The 26,232-nt window shown below is 45.1% G+C and overlaps 1 protein-coding gene across 5 annotated transcripts in view; it reads left to right on the forward strand.

The window, feature by feature from the left end:
• Nucleotides 1-26,232, forward strand: part of GRIP2 (glutamate receptor interacting protein 2) — a 292,164-nt gene that overhangs the window by 194,087 nt on the left and 71,845 nt on the right. The window contains exon 1 of one of the 5 annotated variants that reach the window (XM_054838460.1): nt 10,340-11,113. The exons of the other annotated variants lie outside the window; for them this stretch is intronic. Coding sequence (XP_054694435.1) covers nt 11,074-11,113 — 40 coding nt within the window. The 5' untranslated portion in view covers nt 10,340-11,073. Of the gene's footprint in view, nt 1-10,339; nt 11,114-26,232 lie in introns of those variants that run through there. 5 annotated transcript variants of the gene reach the window in all.

The following is a 26,232-nucleotide window of genomic DNA, read 5'->3' on the forward strand; positions in this document are numbered from 1 at the left end:
TCCCAATGGTGTGGCCTTCCCATCTGATGAAGGGAATATGAAAAAATGCTTTGCTAATGGGTGTGTTATTCCATTTGGACTCATAGTCAGGATCTTGCAAGGATGTGCCAGATGTCTGGTTTTCTGAGCAGCGAGGGTGCAGTTTTCATGTGAAGGAGGGCTCAGTACTCCTTGCCATGTAGCAGCAAGAGCTGAATGGCCACGACCTGCCTTTATTAGTTTTCAGATATCTTTGAATGCACTTTTTCTTCCCCTCCCCTCTTTCTGCGAATTAGGGGTCACTCTTCCTTTACTATTAGGGATCTTCATCTCTCTACTTAAGCGATCTCCCCCCCAAAGAGATCACATAATCAAGCCAACCCCTTTCTCTCATGTAATGCAAATCCCACCTACCCCAGGTAGTTGAGATTACCAAGTAACTTTGCTTGCAGCCTGTGAGAGTGATAGGTTGTAGTTGCCGTTGTGGTTAGCAAAACAAAAGCAATTTCTCTCTGCTTAAATGGAAGGCTGTTGTTCTCCCCACCGGCTCCTTTAAATATTCTCCCAGCCTACAGCTTAGCAGCCTGGTCCCGGCCACCCTGAAGTTTGTGGGATCACACTCTGGCTTCTGCAGGATAATGACTTTTCTGCCCACGTCCAAATGACACAGGCTACCAGTTACGAAAGGAGAATGGTAAATTCATCTGTTAGCTGCTCTCTCTCTCCTGCAAGATTTACTTCCATCAGGGATTTTTACAGGCTAATGCTGTGTCTTTCGTGATGGGGATGTGTGGTGGAGGAAATTTATTGTTCCCTTCCTAATCGATGGCTGTAATTTCATTTCAGAACAACCACTTTATGTGCGAGAAAGCAATTCCATTATGCCACTGCACAGCGTTGGGAGCATTTGTGGCAGTGGGGGCATTTGGATTAAAGAGAGTAAAGGCTGCACATCTGCTGCCCTCCACCCCTATTCACAGAACACAGTGTTAATCCTAAAGAAAAGAGAGCAATTAGCTTGTAAACCCTTCCTGAACCCACTGGAAGATTAGCCATTTTCAATTAAAGCTTTTCAGCTGTAAAGATAATGGGCTAAAATTTCCAGCTTTTAAAAAAATACTATTATTGACCATGTGGTTTTATTTCTGTCAATTTATATCCTTTATAATTAGCTACCCTGTGATAATTAGGACTGCCTTGCACCATACTCTATTCCCTACTCTTTCCCCTTATAATGCAAATGGCAAACTGACTTTGTGGTCTGTCTTCTGGCCTGTTGCAACTAGCATGAATCCGCTGTTGTTGTGTGGACCAACGCTGGGGATGAGCCGTAAGCAGTACTTCTATAGGTTACTGTAACTCACAAGTGAAAGGGTAAACCTTTACGTACTGCTATGAGCGTGCTGTAACTGTTCCTGGGGAGCCCGGATGGGAGGAGGGAGGCTGATCCCGTCTTGCAAGCCTGCAATAACAAGCAATTTGCAGTCCCTTGGGGAGCTCCACGCGCTCTAAAGCCAAAATACTTCTTTATATTTCACTGGTCCCAGCACTTGGGGGTTACTTGGAGCTGTGTCCCAGCTTGGGAGGTAAAACTTCACAAGCTGGAGCTGGAGCCAAACCAGCAGATGGAAATGCCTTGCCCCAAAACATGCAGCTGATCGACCCTGTCTGAAGGCGTCTGTGAGTTTGAGCGCTTCTGAAAGCCACGTCACTCCTCGGGGCGTCTGGGTAGCGCCATGAGCCTTCCTGTGGCAGCAAGGCAGCCTGGCCTGGTTTCACCCTGTGTCGGAAAGCTGCACGCCAGCCGCCGTGGAGTTGCAGTGCCTTTTGGGTCATCTCTGTTTGCTTACTGTGATCTGCTCCCCCCGCGTTTCCTGCGGCTCACGTACGAGTGCAGCGCTGGCGTCGCTCAGCGTGGTCTGTGCTGCAGACCCAGCGTGGGTGAGAGGCTCGGGCTGGAGCCGACAGCCAGCTCGTGGCTTCATCCGGCGCTGACCACTGCCGTGTCCCTCTCAGCCAGGTATCCCTGTCTGCACTGCCTGTGCAGCCTTGCATCCCGTACTACCATGAGTTAATGTGACCAGCTGTGTTTCGGGGGACTTGTGGCTTTGGTCACTATGTGTCACTGAAAACCAGCAGTGCCTGAGCTGCTGTTACTGGCTGTGTTACATCTAAGCAAAAAAAGAGAAGAAGGGCTGATCTTTCCCGGGACTGCTTGGCTATGTAGGCTGAGCTACCTGACGTGGAAATGAACCCTTTGGCCATGGCCAAGGACTTCTGAATGAGGTAAGCTCAATGAGTTATCTGAATGCAAAACCACCCGGAGCTCTGACTTCTGGGTGCAACGTGGGCTGTGCTTTTTCTGAGTCACCAACATTATTGGTATTGCTCCTAGTTCTTGGCTGTCTCCCATGCAGACCTTGGCCAGGTCCCACCTAGCTTTGCTTTGTCTCTTCTAGAAGAGTTGCACAGCGTAGATGCTGCATGGTAGTGCGTAAGAGCAGATATAAAAGCCATTAAAGCTTTTTTTGCCTAAGGAATACAGCTTGGTGCTCTTGGGATCTTGCTAGCCTTATCATGCTACTGATACTAACATCGTCTTTTTGCAGTCAGCACTTTCCTGCTATTTCCTTGTTGAAATGCATATGAAAATATGCCTTGGAAAATATTTTACATCTGAACTAGTTAATACAGCACCTCGGAGAGAAGGTATCTGATGCAACAGAGTACAAATGAAGCCTCATTAAACAGGAATTCAGTGATTCTGCTGAATGCCCCAGCAATTAAATTTCATCTCGATTCATATGCAGGTCAGGAGAGTTTGGAGAATAGAGGAAGCAAAGCACTGTGGCTCCGTACTATGCAAATTAGTGTTAACATGGCATTTCATTTATTGTTAATGCATTGTTACACTGCTACTCATTGAAAAGAAACTGTGTGACAACTGCTAAGACTGATGACCCACTTGCTTATTTTTCCATCTGCGTTGGCAGCGTTGCCTCTGAAAAGACCAGTGCCAAGATAAATTTTTTAAGGGGAAGATGCGGAGGTTTTTCCCCTCACAGGGAGGAGTGGAGCTGGATGCTGACTAAATGTTAAGACCTGTCCTTCAGGCTGCAGTAAGCCGTAGCGTGGCCTCTCTCTCTCCTTTGGGGCAGGATGTGGCACGGCCCTCATCCCTGCTACTGGAAGGAGCTTTTGTTTGGGCTTAAGCGCCGAGTCCCTTTGGAGTAAGAGGGACAACTCTTCAGTCCCTGCTATTGCAAAGGCCTGAGCTCTTGTGCACGTGACGTAGGGAGGAGTTCGCACCTCTGCTCCCATGGGGCAGCTCCCTGCCGTCATTTGGGCTGATTGAGCTGTGGGCCTGCTGTTCTGGGTTTGGAGGCCTGAAGTACCTGTTCCCCATTCTCTCTATATCCAAAGGTCCACAGCAGGATGTGTTTCCTGTCTTCCGTTTTTGATTAAAATGGTCTTTGTGATGGAGCTTTTTTCATCTAAACTGCTTAGCCATAGTGGGGAAGGAAGGTGGATACTGGCCGGCTGCTAATACAGACCCATCACTATTTTTGTTCTTGGTGATATTAATAAAATGTAAAAAAGAAACAGCATTTCTGCTGAAGAGGAGAGTTCATGAACAGGCCCTGCCAGGGCAGCACTGGTGCTGATACTGAGGTGCCAAGTGCAGTGTAAATTGGAGTGGTTTAATGACCTCAAAACTGGAACCTAGTCCCATTGCTGAAGAACTTGGACGCTTATTTTTCCCTCAGTTTTTTAGCTGTAAACAACTTGCTGCTATTTGGGCACATTGATCACTAAAAGCTGAGAAGGTGGGAGCTATTAAGCATTTTGGTTTCCCCCGGTTGCATGACACTGCTCTTGGTCTCCGTTTCTGCATGATTCCTCCATTCACATGAGTTTTTTGCTGTGCTGGTTCAGTGTATGCTCAAGAGGACTGTACTTGTGTCCCAAGGCTGTTTGATATCTGCTAGCTACATTGCTATGAAAGACTGGGGCGGGGGGCTAAAGCCAATGAGGAACATCCCCAAATGGGGGTGTGTGTTTTGCCCAGAAAAAGTGCTTGTTCCATACAATACAGCCACAGAGGTAGACGTAAATGGGAGAAATATGCTCTGTCTAGCTGAAAGTGATGGATGCACTTTCAGATGCTTTGCATGCAGGTTCCAGAGCTCTGCTCCTTTTGGAGCAGGTCATAAACTCCCACCTTGCCTTGGCATGGCTGATGGTTGCTGATGGATCATTAACCTCCTGCTGATTTGCTTATAGCTATATCTTGTCAAGCTCATCTCCATTTGGCTTAAAAAAATTTGGAAAGCTGAGATTCACTTTTGTTGGGATGACCTCTGCTAACAAGGTTCCTGAACAAGCTCTTCTGTATCATTAGAGCCAGCCGGTAATAAGGGATCTTGCACTTTGCTGCAGCCTCTTTGTTTTCCACTGTTTCTCTCATCGTGCTGGAGTCCCCAGCCCTGTAGTGTCCTACTATGATTATCCAGATCCAGAAATCCAGAGCCTGGGGTAAATTGTGGGATTTCTCCTAATGAGAAAAAAGAATGGCATAGCATATGTACAGTATTAAGGGAGAAAGATGTGCTCCATGCTGCCCTGAGGACCCATTCTTTGTGGCCTCAGCGAGGGCAAAGTGGCTGGGGCTGCTCTTTGCATAACCTGAAGTACGGCTGAAGTATCCGTAAATGCAATTGCTCCCCGCAGATCAGAGCACTGCCTTCCTCCCACGCAGACTATCATTAAAAATCCTTCTGCCAGGGTTTTGGACCCGTTCTCACAACTTAAGATCGCTGACTGAGGTATTAGCTAAAAGGGGGCAGTAAGGAGGAGCTGCCTGGAGGAGGCAGGGTAGTCATTGAGGTTAAACTCAGAAATGCTGGAAAACACTTTGAAGCGGTGTGAGACAGTGCCTTGGCGGGGGCATGGCTTGCAGGCATGAATTCTGGTGATGGTGCCTGTTATTTATGGCTCTTGACTCCTGTTTGAAATGCCTGTGTTACCCAGCAGTATGATGTCCTCTGGCAAATAATTGCAGAAAGCACAGACCTGACCTTGTGGTTCACTCAGAAAAGCTGCAGTAGCAAGACAGACGATGGGGGAATGGAGGCCAGGAGAAGGACAAGAGGTGTGCCTGAAGTCACCAGGACCATGGTGGTGAACATTTTCATGGATCTAAAAGGATGTTGTACCTAAAATTATTAAAAGAAACCCGTGACTACTGAAAATGGCAACATGCTCTTCTTATTTGGTTTTGGGTTAGAATTTTTTAATTCCCAAATCCGTGTAGCTATTTCTCCTCTGTGACAGTCCCTCTCATGTAGTCCAGTACCTTAAATTTGATGATAGTAATAAACCTGGTACATCCTGTCTTATTTGTTAGCCCAGTGACTTGATCCATGAGTTTTACTCGTGAGCATGTTCTCACGCATTTATTCCTGATGGTCCACAAAAAAGTTTTTGCCAGGAACACACATAGAGAAACCAAATGTAAAGTGTCCGGGAACGTGTATTTGTGAGGTGAACGTACAGACCCTTGAAGTTCAGAGGACTGTGGTGCTCTGTCATCTGGCTGAGACCAGCCAGTGAAGTTTTTCAAGGGAATGAAATGTAGTTCATTGTTCATTTCAGTGGAGTATGGTGACCTCTTTCTACATGAAGTTGAGAAAAGATGTTTTCTCTCCTTTTAGCAAAAAAAAAAAAATCTTCTCGTTAACTCGCTTGGCTTTTAGTTGCTTGTAAGAAGAAAGGGGTGAGCCATGGCAGGTTATGATTTATTGCCAGGGGTCTGATGGAGAAGACTAGACTGATTCGGAGGGAAAGGGCCAGTTCTGTCCCAGACACAGACTCACTGACTTGTTTGTAAATTTATTAAGTGACAATTCAAGTGCCTGGGCTTGCATCTACACGGGGTGGGGAAGGAAATGTCCCCCGCTGTTAGGAGGGAAGGAGCTCTTCTGAAGTTGGTCATTGGGAACAGGCCAAAAGTTTCAGGTTTTAAAAACTGGAACTTCCAGTTACTACAGTTTTTAGCTTTGTTTCTTTCCTGAACTAGAAGTCTAATACTTTGGTGTGCATTTCAGCCCAGGTAGGATGCTGGCCTACAGGCGAGATGTGTAATCGGGGAACGCCGAAGTGCCGGTGTCACGTGGAGAAGGGGTCACTGCAGCACATCCTTCTTCCCATTAATCACAGCTCCGTGAGGCATCCTGCATCCCCCACCACTCCCCCGCAGCGCTGTCAGGCGATGACAGATGCGGATGTCTCTTTCTGAAATGGTTAAGCAGAAAAACGTACAGTGACTGTTTCATTGTGCTCTGGCAGTGAAGGGAATGGATGGGCGTCTTGGAAGTACCTCTGGCAGCGTGCTCTGTCTCGGTGCTCTGCGTGTGTGTGTGCAGCAAGGGCTCTAATTGCCTCCTGGATGGGTGAATTTATCTTGCGGTGTTCATTAACTGTAATAAATTAATGTTTAAGACTGGCTGGTGGAATTTGCACTTTAAAGGAAAGAATAATCAAGGACGACTTCTTCTGGCTCCATTATTAAACTGTTTAAATACCTTTTTCCTTAAAGAATTTTTTTTTTAAAGTCTATTGTCCCTTTTCCATAAAAATATATCAGTAAAATAGCATTTTGACTCTGTGTGTGAAAAACAGGGCATCTGCTCAGACCAAAGATGAGGCCTGCTGCAGGCTTCAGGCTGGCGTGCAGTTGTCTGGGGTTTCTAAATAAGCACAACTACGTAAAATTGGAGCAGATGAAATGGAGCAAATGTGCAGCCAGTGGATAGCTGGGTAATCAGCTGTGAAGTCTCTTCCACCAAGAGAATGATGGGTCTTCCTCTGGTCCCTCCTCCTCCTCCTCCCTGTCTGCTGCAACCAACAATCAATCAAGGAGGGGTGTAGACTCTCCAAACCTTTTGATTTTGTGCAGAGATGAGTTGGAGTTCCCGGTAAAAACTCTTTCCCAGTAAGACAGCTGGAAGCACTGGGTCTGCCGTGCCAGAAACAAGCCTTGACAGAGTGGATGAGCAGGAAGAGGGGTCCCCAGCCCCAGGTTGATCCCTGCTGTGCAGGAGTGTATTTTTAAATGGAAGAAGTAGGATGGGGAGAAGGAGATGGCATCATAAAATCTTAATTTAAGATTGGAATTTAAAAGAAATAGAAAGCATCTGCGTCAGTCTCTTCTGAACCTTCCTTAACCCAAAGCAATTTCTGTTGCTATTAATATGATTTTTATATGCGGTTAGAACTTCGGTGTTTCTCTGTGCCCTGTAAGTGCGTGTGGTTGGGTGTTTTTCCTCATCATTTTCCTGTGGCTGAATGTTCATTATGTTCATTCAGCTGTCTTCAGAGAGTCTCCTGAGACTTCCTAATGCGGAGTGATGTAAGATCCTCTCCATGTTCTCCTGGGCTCAGAGCATGTTCAATGCTAAATGGTCCATTTCAGGATCTTGCTTCAGTGTTCCACAGTCCTGTGACTTCTGACGAGGATGCTTTTGGATGTGGTTAAATAAGCAATGGTTTAAATCTCAGGAACAAATACCCGTCAGGCAGCGGACTAAATCATTGATATTCTGAATAGCCTGTGATCTTCCCTCTGTTATCCTCCCTGTCTTGTTTGCATAAAAGTGTATTCTGTAAATGTCATCCCAACCAATTTAGGTCATGTAAGGTTTGCAGTTTCACTCCCACTGAGGTTCTGGGAGGATTTGTAAGTTAGCTCTGGGGAAAGATATATTAAGTTCAATAGCAGGACAGTATATGTTGGGTACAAGAAATGATACGCCAAGCACTAGTACATGTGCGGGTAGCTACTCCTTTGCTCAAAAGTCAGCCTGTTCCTGAGAAGAGTACGTACCCTTTTCTGTAGACTGGTGGCCTATTGACTGGTATCGCCTCTTTAGTTGTGTGGATGAGAGCCAAGAGCCCATGCGGATAGATGTTTCTATAAGGACCATCCAGAAGGTGTTCCAGCCATGAACAGTCCTCGGCCTGTGGTGTCTTTCGGCTCAGCATTTTATACTTAAGGGAGGGCCTGAGAAAGTGTTCTGTACACCCTCTTTGCTCCTAGGATGGTAATAAGAGACCAGTATACGCGAAGAAAGCAGAACTGAGATCCCTTCCCACCCCCGGAAAGACTTTTTTTAACATCTTCCCTGGCCCTCCAAAATTTACCTTCTTTTTCCAGTGGACACAGTATGTGGGGAAAAACCTGATGTTCTTAGGTGAGGCTTGTATGAAGTTGATACTGCAGAACATTTTTGGATAGCTGCTAATTCCGAGCACACAAACATAAAGTTAATGTCAAGAGGTACAGGAGGATGTACAGACTGTTCATAAAAAATCAAAGCTTTACATACTGTTCCTTGAGTTTGTAAAGCCATAGTTTATGTTGATGCCTCACACTTTTATGACACCTATATATTTTGATTTCACAACATATCTTTTTGGCCCGCCTAATCTTGTTGGTGTGTGCAGTGTACCCTTTTCCTTCCCCATTAGAAACTCAAGCTGTTCACTTCAACTGGTTTGAATATAGTGCCACCTGAAACATGAAGTGTTGTGTTTATAGGTTTTGGCCAGGAACCATAGAGTAAACATCTTTATCCTCTCCAGGCTCCTGGTGCACTGGGCTCTTGCCAACTAGCTCAATGAATGCCACAAGCAATTCTGGGTTTGAAATGCCAAAATGCCTCTTCTTTTTCCACCAGTAGCAGAGGAACAGGGCAGCTCCATCCAGTTCTCACCACAAAACCAAGCAACTTCGCCTATGTAGTAGACCTGCCTTCTTATACCCCTTCTCAATGCAGCAGAAATTCTAGGAAGAATTTTATGGTGGCATAAACATAAATGATTGCTTTTAGCTTTTCTTTAAAACATCCTATTGGAGATGTCCATTTCGTGGCATCCAAAGCAGTGGGCTATTCTCAAATTAGCAGCTGCTTGTTGTATTTGTGGTACAACTGGAGATGTTTTTTTCCTTTAAGATGAGATTTCTCTGCAGCAAAAGCATTAATAGCTGTGTGAAAAGATTTCTAATTACAAATTTTGGCTCAATTACTAATTAAATCTATTGTCAGACTGAACAACTTCTTAAAAACAAATTATGGACCAAAATATCTCTTTTGTAAGTAGGTTTTTCTTACTTAGTAATTTTATTGCTTTTGTATAAGTTCTCTGTGCATGAAACAGCTGAGTTCAAACCAAAATAGAGATGTTGCTGCATTTCAATTCAAACAAGAACTCTTGATGTTAGGCTGAAAGCCAGTTCTTCCTCTCCACATGGGCTACACAGAGTTAGGGTCTCCAGGTCTGCAAAATTCCCCGCTGGTGCCTGCAGACATGTTCAGGCCCTTTTAATTTATACTGATTTGTTTCCTATGGAAACAAGACTTAACCTTGCTGCCTCTTCATGAACATCCTGCGAAATTTGTAACCTCTTGACCACTTTCAGACAAATCTAGTAGGAGTCTTAAACATGACTGGACCCTCCTACAAAACCACAGATGGCTTTTGTGCCTTGGACCATGCTTGTCTTGCTTGCTTTTCACCATTTGTGGGTATAATCTTGCCATTATAGATGATACCAGTTCCCAAGGGAATACAGCAGCTATGGAGAAAACTGCCTTTTGGACGTAAGCCGTAGGCTGGTTGGCACAAACAGGATTTGTGTCTCACAGCTTGACTGAAATGGGGACCTGCAATGGTGCTGCAGGCGGGATGCGAGCCCTGCACACACTCTTGCTGCCTCCTCTGCCACATACCCCACAGCTGGCATGGTAACATCACCCTTATCCTCTGTATCTCCAACACAAGTCAGCCTACTTTGTTTTTCATTTTAATAGCAAATGAAGCAGAGACTGGTTTATTACAACAACTTCTTTCTAGTCCAGTACCCTATCTCCACACATCGTGGAGGACCAGTTGTTTCGGGGTAAGCCATGAAGCATCCTGTCCCAGAGGGCAGGACTCCCCGTGACTGAGCTAGCGACCAGCATTGTCCCCGAAGCGTCCCCTCACTGCAACCCAAATCCTAGCACAGGGCTTGCACGTGTTTTGCCAATGACAGTTCCTCTGCCCTTCCTAGAAAGGGTTAAACCGAGTTTTCAGAAAACGCTGTAGGCAGGACATAAGACTGCAGCTTCATGCTCCCTTATGCTGTGTGTGTGTTTGGGAGGCAGTGTAATGCTTTGACAGCAGCTTGACATTGCCTTGAAAGGTGCTGGAGGCTCTGCAAGCACTTGCCAAGAGGGGGTGGGGGAGAGGAAAGTGTGTCAGGCAATACTGCAGTCGCAGCCTCTTCTTGCGCTCAGCCCCGCTGCTGCTGCTGCAACTTGGAGGTTGCGTGAGGCTCCGCTGCCGGCCAACTTCTGCAGCTGGCTCTGAGCACGGTGCGGAGGGCAGCGGCACCTCTGCTGCAGCACCGGCTGCCGGTGTTTCCTTTTATTTATTCCTTTTTTTTTCCCCCTCCCCCCTGCCTGAAATCCCCATGAGAGCCACAGAAGGGTTCAGGCAGGAAAGGGCCAGCACATCTCAATGGGATGATGTCCGCTCTCGAACGGCGGGGTGCGAGGTGGAATACTGCTGGGAATGAAGTGCATGCTCGACATTTGCTGCATCTGCTGGAGAGTCAGGGTTCAGTGGCTGCCTCCCCTTCAACCAGCTGTTCCGTTTAATCACCGCGCTTCTAACTTTTGCTTTGCAATGCTGGATGGCCAGTCGAGCCAAGAGAACTAGCACGGGATTTTTAGGACCAGCTAAAACCCCTTCATTTTCCTATTTCTACACGGGACTGGCGAGTCACACTTTAAATGGTCATGTAAAGACGTTTCTTTCTAAAGGATTGCCACGTTTTTTGAGTCCTTGCAAACTGGAGTGTCCGGGACGATTTCTTTTTTATTTTCCTGCCGTGAAGTGAGGAGCAGCGTGTGTTGCAGCCGTGCTCGGCTGTGGGAGGCAGCCTGAAAGTGAGCCTGAGCCGGCTGGAAAGTGATTCCAGTGCAGGCAGGGAGAGAGAAAGGAGCAGCTGTTGCAATTAGTTGAATGATTTGATAGATAACAGCAGACATGCTTTGTGGACTGAAAAAGGATTTGCAGTCAGACTTTGGTGAGTGAGCCTGCCTGTATTTTTTTTCCCCCTCCTCCTCCTCCAGTAGTTTACTTTTGTTTACTCTGATTTCCTTTAACCACCTTAAATGTCATTAACAATTTCATATGCTACTTTGAAGGGGGTTTTACAAATCCGAACCGTTGCATACAAACTGTGACTTAATTGCTTTGATTTGCAAAATGTATCTCTGCTGCTCTGGAAGGAATTTCTCCCTGTGACCACTGGAGAGTACCCTTCAGGCTGCCTCCCTCCTTCCCCTTCTCCAGCTGAGAGTGGCAGACACAGGGGCTGTTCTTAAGGCACCCCAGATATTGCGGAGCCTTTACAGCTGTTTTGCTTTTTTAGAAAACAAAATGTAAATGTAGCTCTCTTATTTTTCCAGATCAGTGTGTGAATGGGCTGGGCATTCAGCAATGGTGAATAGAGGGCCGGGGGCGGGAAGACGGGGGTAAGGAACTCTGAACATGGTGGGATCACTGCCATCTCCCCCACCTCCAGTTTGATCTACTGCCACCTTGTCTAATAAATATTTCAGCTCCTTCTAGAAACCTGCCATTTGAATGAGATGCTAACCCCTGTTTTAGAAACCTGGGGTGAGCAATTCACTATTACCGTGGAGTATAAAAGATCTATTTAATTTCTGCAAAAGAGTGGGTGGATGAGTGTAGAAGGGCACCTTTACAAAGGGTATAGTGACCAAATCCCGGTCCTGGTCTTTCCAGGATGGGCAGGCTCTGATATTTCTAACTGCCCGCAATATTCAGGTACTTTGTTGCATGCCGTAGCTCTGCTTCTTGCAGCTAAATATGCTGCATGGAGCTCGCCCTGCTGCTCTGATGCAAGCGTTTCCCCTCTTAAAGCAAAGGCATTGGAGTTAGAAGTACAGAGGTAATTTTTGGTTTCTGAATCATTTTACGTTGCCTGAAGTGACGTAATGGGACTAACTGTGTCCTCTTTTTGGCCCCAAGATGCCCTAAAGTGTAAACCTAACTTTAAAAAATTATTTTCCTCCCTAAATGTGAGAGGTAAAATAAACCAGGTGTAAAGCAGCTTAGCCTGGCTGTGTTGCCTAATCCCATGGATGGTGAGTAGATGCAATGTCCATTTGCTGTAGCAGCACAGCAAGGAGCAGTTTGGGGGCTGGGGCTTATTTTGAAGCTGTCTGAGACATGGTGATGAGTCCTGGTAGGCAGAGGGAGTATGGGTGCATGATTTAACAGGGCAGGAATGCAGCTGTTCCATGAAAAGATCAAAAGACAACTTGGCAGGAGCTCCCATCGCTCTTGGGGCTGAGCCATAAGCTGGGCCCCTAACTCAGAGGTGGCTGACACTGAAGTCACTGTGCTGGAGGAGTCTCCTGGATGCCATCAGCCACGGAGGGGATCACTCATTCAGCTCCTCAAACATGTCACCAGACACATCTGGTGCTTCGTTGATGCAAGTTCCGATGATCACTGTGTTGCTTCAAATGGTGATGTTGTCTGGGTGTCGGGTGACCAAATGAGAAATATTCTTGATATCAGCCCCAAGCATTTCTTGGAGAACCTTAGGTCAATGTGGTGTGTAGCTCTGTCATGTACAAGGGAATGGTGCAGTCATTGAGCTGGTAAGGAAGCCTTCTCTGCCTTGGTATCAGACCCTTACAGCTTGTGCTGGTGGTGCTCCTGAGGCCCAAGCCCATGCTTTCATCACCCAGTAGGTACTGGTTTCCTCAGCATCCCACAGATGAAGCCATCCTTTGCACCAGCCACAGAGCAAAGACAGAGAGAGGGGTGGGCAACCATCTCATTTCATGTCTGCCATCCCTTTTCTTCTTAGTTATTTTAGTGCATTGAGAAAAGCTTTGAGAGGGACTGATTACAGTGCATAGGGTTTGCTGAGGCTGAGGCTGAGTGAAGCTCTCTTTTGGTCACTCAGCTGGGTTCTTAATGTGTTTTTTCTCCTGTCAACCTGACTTTTTCATGAGACTCATCTTCTCATCTGGAAGCCATCTGAGTTGGAACCAATGAAGTGAATTACTATCATATCACTTGTTTTAGCATTTTAAGTGTGATGGACAAAACCAAAAACCAGATGGATTGTTTCAGAAGTGCTTCCAGGGCCCACAGCCATTAGGGTCGTGGTGATGTATTTCCTTTCCACCAGCCACTCTCCAAAGTTTTCTGATGGGACAATTTAATAATACAGAACTTTTGTCTGACCTTCAGAATGGAAGGGTCAGAAAACGCAAACTAACAGTGATGTTTTGTGGAAGGTGGGGGGAGTATTTATCTTCTGGTTAGAGCAAACTTGTGTGTGGCTCTGCAGATACCAGTGTGACAGTGCGTTTCCACAAGAGACTTTGCAATCGGAGGATTTCCCTGAAATGTTTTATGGCCTTTCTGAAGTCCAGGAAGACCCTATATGTTTTGCTCTAGCAAACTTCATGTTCAGTTAGTCCTTGCTGCAGGACCACTGCAGAAGTGGGCAGAACAACAGAGCTCATTGAATCTCCTTCATGCTGCTCCCAGTGACTAGCTGAGGATCCCATTGCAAACCAGCCCAAGTTAAATGGCTAATTGACTACAATGCAGGCAATGTCAGAAGACCCTTTGTGTTTCAGATGTATGCATCTTGGTGATTTCATTATTTTTTTATTTTTAAAAATACAATTTATATAGAAGGCAAAGAAAAAATAAAGGTAGTAAATGAGGATGTTCAGTGCTTTTCTGTTCGGGTTTGTTGTTTGTTTTTAGGGTGGTTTTTTTGTTGCCATTAGAAGCCATGCTTCTAGTGTAAGTGAGATGGAGTCTCTGCAGCCCAAGGAGAGCAGTGTGAATTTCCTGTGCCTTCTTCCTGACCAGCAAGACGCACCCTTTATTTGTAGGGTGGGAATGGCCAGGAAAAGAGACTTGTTAATAGATCTTTGTCCCTTCCTGCTTGTTGGTTTTCAGGGGATCAGCTTCCCTGTTCTGTGCTGTGCTCTCTCTGCAATAGCCCCAGATCTTCCCTGCTTGCCAAATAGGCAGGGGGAGAAATAGAGAAAAAAGTGTCTGAAAGGGATAGAAAACTAATGTGAGAAGCTAGAAGAAGATAGGAGGAAATATTCATAGATAAATCTCCTAGGAAGAAAGATTTTTATCTTTCTTATTGAAGAATTTATCACAATAGTGCTATTTAATATAACTCCTGCTCATCAAGCTGCTTATGTCACTTGTCAGCTTTGCCTCAGTGGCAGCAAAATGAAAGATTAAGAGAAAAAAGTAACTGAGTTGTGCATACCAAAACACACATCTCTGGGTCTGGTGCTGAATCACAGCGATCTTAATTTCCTTGAGCCAAAACCGGGCAAAGAGAGTTTGTCTGGGCCATTGCTCAGCCCTGAGCTAGTATTGGCCATACCTATGTTGCTGTCCATCCACCTTGCAGTTGAATACATCCATGCTGGAAACACCATATCAGCTCAAATTCATTCACTAGACTCAAATATTAAGGAAAAGCTTTCTGCATCTGCAATTCTGGTGCCATTGTTTCCTGTACTAACACAGATGACAGACTACTCCTTCCCTCGGTGCATCACTCTTCCAGATGTCTGAAGACAGTAGTAACCCTTTCTCTTTCCTCCCTATCTTCTTTTTAACATAGACAACTCATTCCTCCCCCCAGTCTCAGAAGTTGTGTCTTCCAGATGTCTGGCCAGACTTCACTGATTCAATCTGAATTAACTTCAGCTGGACCACATCTTTCTTGAACTGTGGTACCCAAACTGGGCACTGCATTCAAGCTGAGGCTTTTATTGGTGCTGAGTAAAATCAAAGGATGATTTCACAGTTTTTGCAGACTATACCCACCTTTGTATGTACCAGGGTGTTAGCTTTTATTGCATATGACATGGCACTGTGGAATTATTGCCACCCACAGTATCTGAAGAGTCCTTCCGCAGCTGTCACAGAGATAGTTTTTCTCCATCCTTTCTTCATTTGGTTACTCCTGCCCAGGTCTGATAGCTTGCATGCACCTGTATTGAATTGTGTATTTGTTTTTTCAAACGTGTATGAATCATTCTGGGTTCAAAATTTACTTCCCAGCCTACTTCCAGTCCTTCGTAGCTGGTGGCTGTGAGTAAAGTTAATAAGAGCAATCTCTCTGCAATCATCCAGGTCATTTAATGAAAGCCTGGAGTCTTACCACACTGGGGACAGGCCCCTACAGATCTTCGTTTAATACATCTGTCCCTTCTGATTGTGAACAACTGATGAATTTTCTCAGTGTGTGGTTTTCCAATCAGTTTTGCATACACTTCATAATCATCTGTATCCTGCTTCCCAAACATACTTATAAAAATAGCACGTGAAACAGTGTCAGAAGCATTTCTAAAATTGAGATGTAACAACTTGCATTTTCCGTCAGAAATGTTGCTCTGTCATAGGAAGAAATTGAGTGGGCATGACTTATTTGTGGTAGATCCAGGTTTACAGTTAGTCCTCCTCATCTTCTTTTAGCAGCTTGCACACAGATGGTCAGTTCCAGGAACTGAAAGAGAAGGTGATGGATTTGTCATTTTCTTGCCCCTGCTCTGATATCACTTCTATTTGTTTTGTTTTGTTTTTTTCAAGTTGAACATTGCATTTTGCTCTTCTGCAGTCTTATGATGTCTTACCCATACTCCATAAGGTTTTAAGGATATCTGCTGATGGCTTTAGGACTTTGGCAGCCAGGTCTCTAAAGATTTGTTGACTATGTTAAATGAGCTGAAATATGTGGTGGAAATGAGTTCTTGCTCTTTCCTAGAGATGACCCATTCCACCAAAATTGCTTTTTATTGGAGTAAAAAGGCTAAAGTAATTTTGTACAACTTTTCATGATCTATAGAAAAAAATGGCCTTTTTATTCAGTTTTCCCCCTTCTGTATGGAGGTTACAGAGGTTTTCCTCTTAAAAGGGTTGTGCTCATGCACATCTCATTGGTACACATTTGTTAGTAGAAGAATGTTTTGCAATGCGAAGGCCAGGCAGATTTAATACAAAATGTCAGTCCATAGTGTCAGTTGAACAACTGCTGTTGAGGTTTTCTCTCCAACACTAACTGTTGGAGTCCAGTTTCCGGCCCAGACATTTACCTCCCTGCCAACCTGCTTAAGAAAATCTCATTTCTGCTGGAAGAGGTGCACTCTGGCTTTGAGTGACCCATACTAGGGGACTGAGTTTCATGTGGTGTGTTAAGTCGTGCTTTTGGCTTAATGTCCAGGTTCATTATTCTTTATAATGGTTGTTCTGTTATATGGATTTGCTAATCCATATAAGCCAGGGATAACCATGCTGCCAAAGTATTTGTATATGTTAGGGCAAGTAGACTTTGATTTATTTTCAAAATGAACTGTTAAAAGTGGTACTTGTATGTGGGTGCCAATGTTTATTGCTTGTGGTATTATCTACTTAAGGATGGAAATCATATGCAGTTTTACCCAGGTCAGAAGAAGGTGTTGGGCAACGTGGAGGGAAGGGTGCCTGTGCTTTTGTGTTTAGGCATGTTGTAGGTGTGGCAGACAAAAGAAACAAATAAAGCTAGCAAGTAGTAATAATCAGAAAGAGGTGTTGGCGCAGAACTTAAGGAGAGAAAGTAGAGCAATAATAAATATTTAGCAACGTTCATCAATTGACAATTGAACACTACCAGGCATAAGAACATTTAAGGCTCTTTTCAGCTGTCAGTGCAAGTACTGCATAATTTTTAGCATGTGAGTAATCCCATCAGGGTATGCATGGTCTTAAGCCTTGATAGGATAGGGCCCCCAGGTCATTGTAGGGCTGTCTATTCAAGGTGGCAGAATACTGTTTCAAGACAAGCGGGCTTAAGTGGGAGTTAGGAAATTCCGGTTCTGTGACAGTCTGCCAGCCTGCTTCTGATATTATTATTTTTTTATATTACTATTATTACGTTCATAACAAAAAAAAATTGCTAACCAAGCTTGATGTTCTCAGCTGCCAAATTTATTAATCTGTGGATTTACAAATCAGTCTGGTAACTCAAGAGACTTGCAAAATCACACAGGATGAAGAATTTCTCTCCTTCCATTCCCAACAATTGCCATCCCCAATTTTTTTATTTCAATGAAAGTTTTTTTTTTTTTCTTTTGACTGTGTGTTTTTGTTCAAGGATCTGATAATTACATGCTTGGAGATGATGGCTTTTCAAAAGCATCTTTCCCAGCAATTTTCAACTGGAGATGTGGATAAAAATATCTCCCCAGTTTTTTATCAGAGATGTTTTCAGTAATGTGCAATTATGAGCTCTGCCTTCATTCAATTCATCCTGGAAGAATTTGCTTCACAGGGAAATTCATTTCCTAGCTGTTGTAGATGCCAGCATAGTTGGCAGCTGCAGGTTTTTGTGGGGAGGAGGGGAAAAAAAAGCCCAGAAATGAAAATTGCTGTGAAGTAAATTGGTCCCAACACCTGGAAACCATGAAAGGATGGAATATCATACTTTTTTGTTAAATCATTGTTAAACTGCTTTGCACGTCAGTCCCAAAATGGCCTTGTAAATTATTTAGTATAGCTGGGAGATGAAGAGATGATCCCACTTAATCATGCCTCATAATTGATCTGTTTCTTATTGTGCAGGTTCATGAAATCATGTTAGAAAGGTGGAAGGAGTTGTGGTTTTCTTCCCAGCAGTACTCTAGCTTGCAATCTCAATGTATAATTAGCGCTTGTGTGGTATATCCTAACGAGGCTGTAAGTTAGGAGCTGGCTCAGGTTTGGGGAGAACAATGTTGGTGTTAAGGCGAGAAGGGCTGTGAAGCAGTTAGAAATAGAATAAATATGCTTTTGTCTTGGGAGGCAGGAACTTGTGCTGGTAAGAGTAAGATCTGGCTCCCTGCTGCCCAGGCGTATGGATGAAAATGGGATTTGCTGCATCCTTCTGCTTCATTGCATCCTCCTCTTTCCCAAAGGAGGCGGGTGGGTCCCTGATCTGGGGTCTGCTGCTGTTTTGGAGGTTGTATACTAAGTTGTTTGTAGCTATTGAGTGGCCCTACTTGCTTGATTTCCCAAGTCACTCTTCCCTCCCAGCTTCCACTCCCTCCTCCGAGCCCTCTCAGTGCTCCCGGAGCCTGCAGGTCCATCGCAGCCATCCCCTGCCCTGTGGGAGCTCTCGCCGTAGCACGGGTGGTATGGCACAGCTCCAGCCAGCTGCTTTTCCCAGCCAAATAGCTGAGCTAAGTCATGGATCCGTTCCTCTGTCTTTGAGCAACTGTGTGCACAACCGTACAAATGACGGTCTGAGTCAAACCTCTAACAGGTCCCCACTGTTGCACCACCAGCCTCGGTGGAGTTATCCCAGCGGTAAATCTGCTGCTCCACGAGGTCTCAGTGGAAATCCCCTCCTTTCCCACTGGCATGGTGGCTGATCTGTATGGGGTCGTTACTGCAGTGGATGGTTCAGCCTGAAATGTGAGGGACGTGGCCTGCCCCTGCCCTGGTGATTTATAGAGGATAATTTCTTTGTGGAATGCAGTGCCGTTTGGGTAGGATTAAACTCTTGGCATAAGATGAATATACGTGTTTTGCTAAAGGGTTTTTTTTTTTTTCAGTAATGTAATGCATTTCCCATATAACCTGCTGTGTAAACAAATCGTGTTCCTTCCTGCCATGAAACGCTGCGCTCTGTTGCTCATGCTGCAAGAGTACCTTGAACCTGCAGCCTGGCAGCCCCCTGGGTGTGGGGCGGGGGGAAATCTCCAGGCACATTCTCTGCAGGTTCGTCCTCAGCTGCCTCCTCTGCAGCATTGTCGTGGTTTAACCCCAGCCGGCAGCTAAGCCCCACGCAGCCGCTTGCTTGCTCTTCCCCGGTGGGATGGGGGAGAGAATTGGAAGGGTAAAAGTGAGAAAACTCCTGGGTTTATATACAGACAGTTTAATACGTAAAGCAAAAGCTGTGCATGTAAGCAAAGCAAAGCAAACCAAGGAATTCATTGCCCACTTCCCATGGGCAGGCAGGTGTTCAGCCATCTCCAGGAAAGCAGGGCTCCGTCATACGTAACGGTTACTGGGAAAACAAACGCCATCACTCTGAACGTCCTCCCCTTCTTCCTTCTTCCCCCAGCTTTATATGCTGAGCATGACATCATATGGTATGGGATATCCCTTTGGTCAGTTGGGGTCAACTGTCCCAGCTGTTTCCCTTCCCAACTCCTTGTGCACCTGCAGCCGTCCCGCTGGTGGGGTGGTGTGAGAAGCAGAAAAGGCCTTGGCTCTGTGTAAGCACTGCTCCGCAGTAACGAAAACATCCCTGTGTTATCAACACTGTTTTCAGCACAAATCCAGACCACAGCCCCGTACCAGCTACTATGAAGAACTTTAACTCTATCCCAGCCCAACCCAGCACAAGCATGCAATGAAGCCACATGTGGGGACCAAGTGTTTGTGTGCGAGGCAGGAATGGACTAGACGGGGTCCTGGGATAGAGCCACAGAGATATGCCTGAAACCCAGGGAATTCAGTGAGAAGATGCTCAGGTATATACAGATCTGTATCAAACAGCCTAGGTGACTTGTAAACCTTGTACCTGTGGTGTTAAAATTGGGGTGAAGTTAGAAGAGCTCTGAGACAGAGGGCACATTGCTCATTGCTTCCTATTTTGCTCCAACACCAGGTTTCACTCTGAGGTCCATTGCTCCCTTGCCTGCCCTTGCTGTGTAGCACGTGGATCTTTCCCCTGCCATTCCCCCTCCTTGCTGCTGTAGCTGGGCTGTGCAAGGCGACCGCTGCCTTTGGGTGGTGGCCAATGTCACCCAGCTCCAGGCTGGTTCCAGGGACAGTCCAGATAGCTGCTGTGATTTGTGAGGCTGGGCAAAAGGCACGAGACCACAGACAGAAGTTTGTTGTTAAAAATTAAAAAAAAGAATCAAAGCAATTCCTCTTCCCCCTTGTGTTTCAATTTACCCCCTACCTTCCCCCTCAAGTGAGCTTGGCAGGGGGACCCCATCACTTAGAGGGGGGATAAGCGTTCACTTTGCAGGAACTGGAAAACAAAACGTTTTGGAGGCTGCGGCAGAGGCGAGCAAGCGGAGCTCCGCTGGCTTTCTCTCCTTTCGAAGTCCCTTTATCATTCAGCAGCCGACTCAAGCAGTACCATGAGCTATAATAGGCAATTAGCTCCTAGCAGATTTATGTGACACTGCATTTTATAAGCAAACAATCATGTGTGTTTAATCATTAAATGGATCTGCTGTATCTAATGTTCACGGAGCTGATCTCTTCTCTCTTGTCTCCCTGCGCGCGTGCTCAGCTCTCTTGCACCAGTATAGACCTGTAGATGTTCACGCTTGTGCAAAACTGGTGGAAATGTATTACTTGGCAGCTGCCTTTGGTTCTTGCAGGCAGTGACAAGAGGTAAGTACTTGGCAATGTCTGTTCTCGGAGACATCCACACTCCATCTAGAGGTTAGTGCGGTCGGAACGGGAGATGCCTGGTGTGGGGGTGCTTTCCCCCTGCAACCCCACAGACGCTCGGGGTGGTGAGGGGCTGGACAGGGTGCACGCATCCAGCGACTGCAGCAGAAGTTCCCAGACTTCTCGAGGTTTGGAAAGTAGTCAGTTTTAGTATTTGTAGTTAGTTTTAGAAATACCTGCACATGCTGCTCTTCCACACATCTATTACACACTCGACAGAACCTGCTGGTTTTAATTTTTATTAGCACAAGTGCCTTGTTGAATCAAAATTAAGTGGGTATTTGGGAAGCATAATGTGAAGCATTACACGTAACGGTCTGTGTTCCTGAGTGGAAAAAGGCTGTCACGAGTCTCCTCTCTCCCCGAGACTCTCTGGTCTTTAGCTACACCTGATGTTTCCCTGAGTTCATTGCCACTTCCTATCCTCCATAAGCTGTAAAACTCCCAGCTGCATCTTTTCAGGTGTGCATTGCATCTTTTCAGACATGTGACCTTATTCGGATATAAACATGCCAGGCCTTGGGTTGCAGTGCGTGGGGAAAAGGCAGGTCTGTGGGGTGGAGCTGTGCTGCTGGGGGGCTGCTCAGCCCAGCCCCAGGAGGTCTTCCCGTGCTCCAGCGCTGTTCTCATCCAGGTTTGACTTGAGACCCTCCCTTGTTCAAAGAGGGAGCAAGTATTGCCTAGGGCACTGTAAAAATGACTTTTTCCCAGTCCTGGGCAGAGTCTACCATGAGCCAGTCCCTCTAGCTTCTTGTGATGCTCAGGAGAGCTCAGGTTCTAACCAGTGTCCTTGTTCCTCAGCCTGTGTCTCCTGTGGCTGGCACCCTGCTCCTGGCAAATCCTTTGGCTGGGATGATTTGGGATTTTAAACATACTAAAACAAAAAAAACCAAACCCACCAAAGGGAAAATTAAGCCCCGGAACTGAGAGGCCTGGATTCTGCACAGAGCAGGATTTCCGTGTGAAAATCTCGAGGCTGTCCTTGTTTGCTCACAGGTGCTCACAAGAGCCTTTCAGAGGGTGGCAGAGCCCAGCTTGCAGCAATTTGTTCTCATTTTCACCATGAGATTCCATGTCTTTTGGGAATTCTTGTGCTGGCTGTAGTTGAGATTGGGTTGTCTGCCTGCTTTGCATCACCCGTGCAATGTGAAGCAACTGGAAACCAGCACAACCGTTTGCATGAAGGCAGTGACATAAAACAGCTGGAGTGCATTAATAACTCTGCTGGAGCAAGGTCTTATCCATCTTTCATACTAAACAGATGTTTGTTTTCATCACGGTGGTGCTGTGCCAATCTTTGGACACCAGCCTGTTTGGAGGATGGGATGTTGGTGGAGCCTGCAGCCAAGGCAAGGCTTGATGGGAAGCAAGAAGTAGGGCAAAAACAGGAGCAGAACTTGTTGGAAGCAAGATTTAATGGACAATTCAGGCAAATATTTAACAACTGGTTTGATGGGGTCAGACTAGACTAGTTCTAACATCAAATAACTTTGAGCTTTGAAACTTTCTTATTTCATCTTGTTGTCCTGCTAAATCTGATATTCCCTAGCTCTTTGATTTCTCTCCTTCTCCCTCCCTCCTTTCATTTTAAGCAAGGCTCTAGCTTAGACTTTCTTTAGTCTTTTAACTATAAGCTTATTCCATCTCTCACACAGCTCCTGTGAATCCTCCTGACACAGTCGAGGATAAAAGCAGCCCAGCCACGTACACGGGCCATTGCATAATGGATGGTTTGTGTGTCAGAGTCTAAAATCTACATATGTTTAGATCAGTCATGAAGTGGGAACATCTGTATATATTCATATATAATGGCTTTTACCACATGAATGAATAATCCAACTCCCACGATTTGGTATTTACTTTTTTTGAAACATTGCTACTTAGCTAAACACTGAGAGGAGAATCACATTTGTGGGAATTAAGTCTTAGTAAGGTTTAGCGGAGCTTCGTGGATAAGCTGGAAACAAGTCTAAATGGGGTGCCAGAAATCTTTCTTTTAAAATAGTTAAAGCTGTCTGGAACATCTTCCTTATTTCTTGACTCCCACTGGTTTTTAAGCACTTTGCATCAGAATGTAGTGCAAATCCAGGATAAAACACCTGATTTGCAACCTACTGCATTGAATGTCTTCTCATGTGATGGCATCTTCCAGCAGTACTAGCTGTCTTTGCAGTCCTCCTAAAAGAGGTTCCTAAACCTTGGGGACTGCATTGCAAGTTGGGGGCTCCAGCCGGGGAACTGCCCCATCACAATGTTGCTGGCAAACCTGGCTGTGAGATACCTTGGTGTGCTGGCCCGTGGGATGATAGAAAAAGCTGGTGGAGATATAGGCCCTCTGCTTAAAAGAAGGCTGAGGACTTGCTACATCTGCTCTCTGCTGGGTCAGGCTGGTTTATTCTCTCCCCACACTCAGCAGAGCCTCTGAGCTGTGTGCCAGCCCTCCCCTTGCTACCGGCTGTAGGCTACAGTTAGCCAGGGTTGTCCTGGTTCACCAGACTCTGATTGCTCTGATTTTTCATTGCTCCTTTTGAAGCCGTAGCCTAGTTGAGATGGTAAGATCAGTGCAGTAGCAAATGAGGTCATGGACAGCTTTGATATCTCCTTCTCATCATTTATTTGACTTTTTTATGCTAGTGCTGATGGCATCCTTTAGGTTTTATATAAATGTATTTTCTTGCTTCACCCCTTGATCCCTGGGTTGTGCTTTTATTAAATGTTACTGCATTGAAGTGCATCTCTTCTGTTGCCTGTTTTGCCTGGGTTTTTTTTGTTTTGTTGGTTTTGTTTTCTTGTGGTTTGCATGGGTTTTCTTATTGCTGTTGGCACTGAGATTGATACAAGTCCACGTGTGGTGTGAATCACCTCTTGAACTGGCACAGCAAATCTCCCAGATTTGATTCCTCATTTCATTTTCCAGGCCTTTTCCCTAAGCAAGAGCAGGCTTGTAACTGGGGGCAGAGAGAGGGTGCTAACATGGACAAGTGGCGGTGCTAACCTGGACCTTCCTTGCAGCAGCCCTGCTGGGCTCCCCTTGCCCACTCCTTGTTAAATCTTGCTGGTGCAGGGGCTGCCCATGTCAAGCTGATGTGCTCCTGGAGATTAGCAGGGAAGCAGGATGGGATTCCCTGTAAGAAGGGGTTTTCCCAAACTCCTCATCTAAAGAGTTATATTTGCTAGCAGTTTTCCTTAAGATTGGTTTACCACTCTTAGTTGCTCTCCACATCACGTGCTGTAAGTTTAGCACAGGTGCTAAAATTTTATGTACGCTCTTGGGAGCACTTAATTTACTTGTGTAACATGGGCTCTTTTGGAAGTGCTATAGGAGTAAAACAAAAAAACGTATTACAACTGTAGTGAGTCCCTCTTCAAAAAGGATTACCAGGCTGAACGTTGGCATAGTGTCTTGTTGGCATGGTGTCCTGTTGCCACCTCGTCTTCCCTCTTTGCTGATTCCAATCAGTTTTTCTCTGCCTTATTTACTGCCTGCTACAAGAGATTTGCTCTCGACTATTTCCCTGCTGAACTGGGAGAAGTTATCCGGCTGTAGCAAAGCCCGGAAGAAAAAACTGTTGTCTCAACCCAGCAATTTATGAACTCAAGGATATCCAATGGTAGTTTTTGTTACTCCCACTTTTATTTCAAAACTCGTGCTCTATCTCTTCCCATCTGTGTGTGTATGTTGGGGAGCAGGTATTCCAGTTTTCCTCTGTTTGAAATTGAGCATCTTTCAGCTGAAAAAGGTAGTGTGGAGAACCTGGGCACTCATTGCTGTTGGAGAAATACTGATGTATCCTCCTGCTTCATTTAAGGGTGGGATCCCAGGATTTGAGCTGGCCTGAATCACAGAAAAGACTTATTATGGACAAAATGACCTTTTCACTGAACTGTGATTTTTCTCTTCAGCCAGCTTCTGCCCAAATGGCATGTTGATTTTTTTTTTTTTCCAAACTGGATTGTTTTCAGCCCAAATGAGCCATTCACAATCCAGTCTCACCCCCTGCATAATACGGGTCAAAGAGCTTAGCCTAATTATTGTGAATCATGCCTCAAAGTCCCTAAGGGGTGCTGAATGATTTTTAGAAAGATGCCTATCCATCATGACAAGACATCCAGTAACACAATATCCAGGAGGTTAATTTTTCTCATGGGGTGAAAAAGGAAAACATACATGTTCCCACATATAGGATGAATTTCTACAGTTTTCCTTTCCATATTCTATCTCTCTGCCTTCCCATTGAGGAGTTACGTGCTCTGCTGCCATGCTTGTGCACCAAATCAGATTGCCTCCTCCCCTTCTCCTCAGTGCAACGCTACCTTGTGCTTCTGAAGCTCCTTCCCTACGTGGGAAGTTAAGAACCTCTTGATTTGACAGGTCTTTTGTAAGACCTTGGAGGATGAAAGACAATGGGTACCATTTTTAAAGGAGAGACTGTAGGGACCAAAATGGAGTTTGTAAAAGGTGAAACAGGTCAAAGAATGGACTATCACTGCAGCAAATCAATGTCCATTTCAAAAGATGGAAGTCCTCATGTCTACCTGTTCTGTCATCCCCAAGCTGCTGACTTGCGCTGTATATTCACATCCAGGCTGTGCACGAGGGTGCTCAGTTCTTGGCACTGCCAATGGCACCTGAGTCCTTTCTCTCCATCTCCTTCCTTGGACCTCTATGAGTCCAAGCCCAGCATTAGGTAAGACAGAAAAAAACCTAACACAAAATATTTTGTAATATGGACATTGATAATTTTTTTTTTTTTGCTTTAACTATGGATATGTCAAAAATAAAAGCTTTTGCCTGCTTGGGTGTACCTTTTGACAAACCTTCCCAGTTGAGAGGCAGCTTAGTGCCAAACTCTGTGCAGTGAAAGCGGTCATGATGGTTTTCATTAAAACAAAGCTTGTTTTTACTTTTTGGCTAACTGCAGGGCTTTTAAACAAGCAGGTAATAGCGGCTGCTAGGTTTAGGTGGCACAAGTGATTTGAGCGCTAAAGTCTAATAAATTAACAGTATTTAATTTCATTTGATTGAAAAGCCACAATAGAGCTGGGTTTTTTTATTTGATTTCACTCCATAGTCACTTAGCATGGCATTTGTTGCTTGAAAGAAGGAAAGTCCCCAGGCTCTGGATTGAGCAGGCTGTGTTTCTCATCCATCTCCATATTCAAGAAAAAGTTTGGAAGCTTGTGTGGACTTAATAGAGAGAATTGTATTCCCTTGCTAGCTAGGATTTACTGCTGCCTGCTGCATAGATTAATAAACCCAGTTGTATCTAGAGAAGCATTCTTCCCTGGGAATGGTGTTAGACTTTATCAGTCATTTCTCACCATATTACAATTGCTCACTTGGATAACTTTCACGAAAGATCAATCTGAAAATGTGTCTTACTCCTCTTTAATTTTGCTCTTGAAAGGTAGTTTCTTCAGATAACACAATCAGTATATCAGCAATATTTCATCTTCCTAGCTTATTGTTGGACTCTCCCCAGTACAGTCTACACTGCTTAATAAGAGAAATTGCCAGATTGACTGGAAAATGTAATTTTAATAACATCATTTCAAGCACTAGAACCATTGAGAAATAATAATATCATTGAGTTCATTTCTGCATTATTCTTGTCCCTCATGCACAAAATTACCACATATAATGTGTGTGTCTGTGCGTGCAAATGTGACCTGTGAGGGGGG

Source organism: Grus americana, chromosome 11 (genome assembly GCF_028858705.1).
Source record: "Grus americana isolate bGruAme1 chromosome 11, bGruAme1.mat, whole genome shotgun sequence".
NCBI lineage: Eukaryota > Metazoa > Chordata > Aves > Gruiformes > Gruidae > Grus > Grus americana.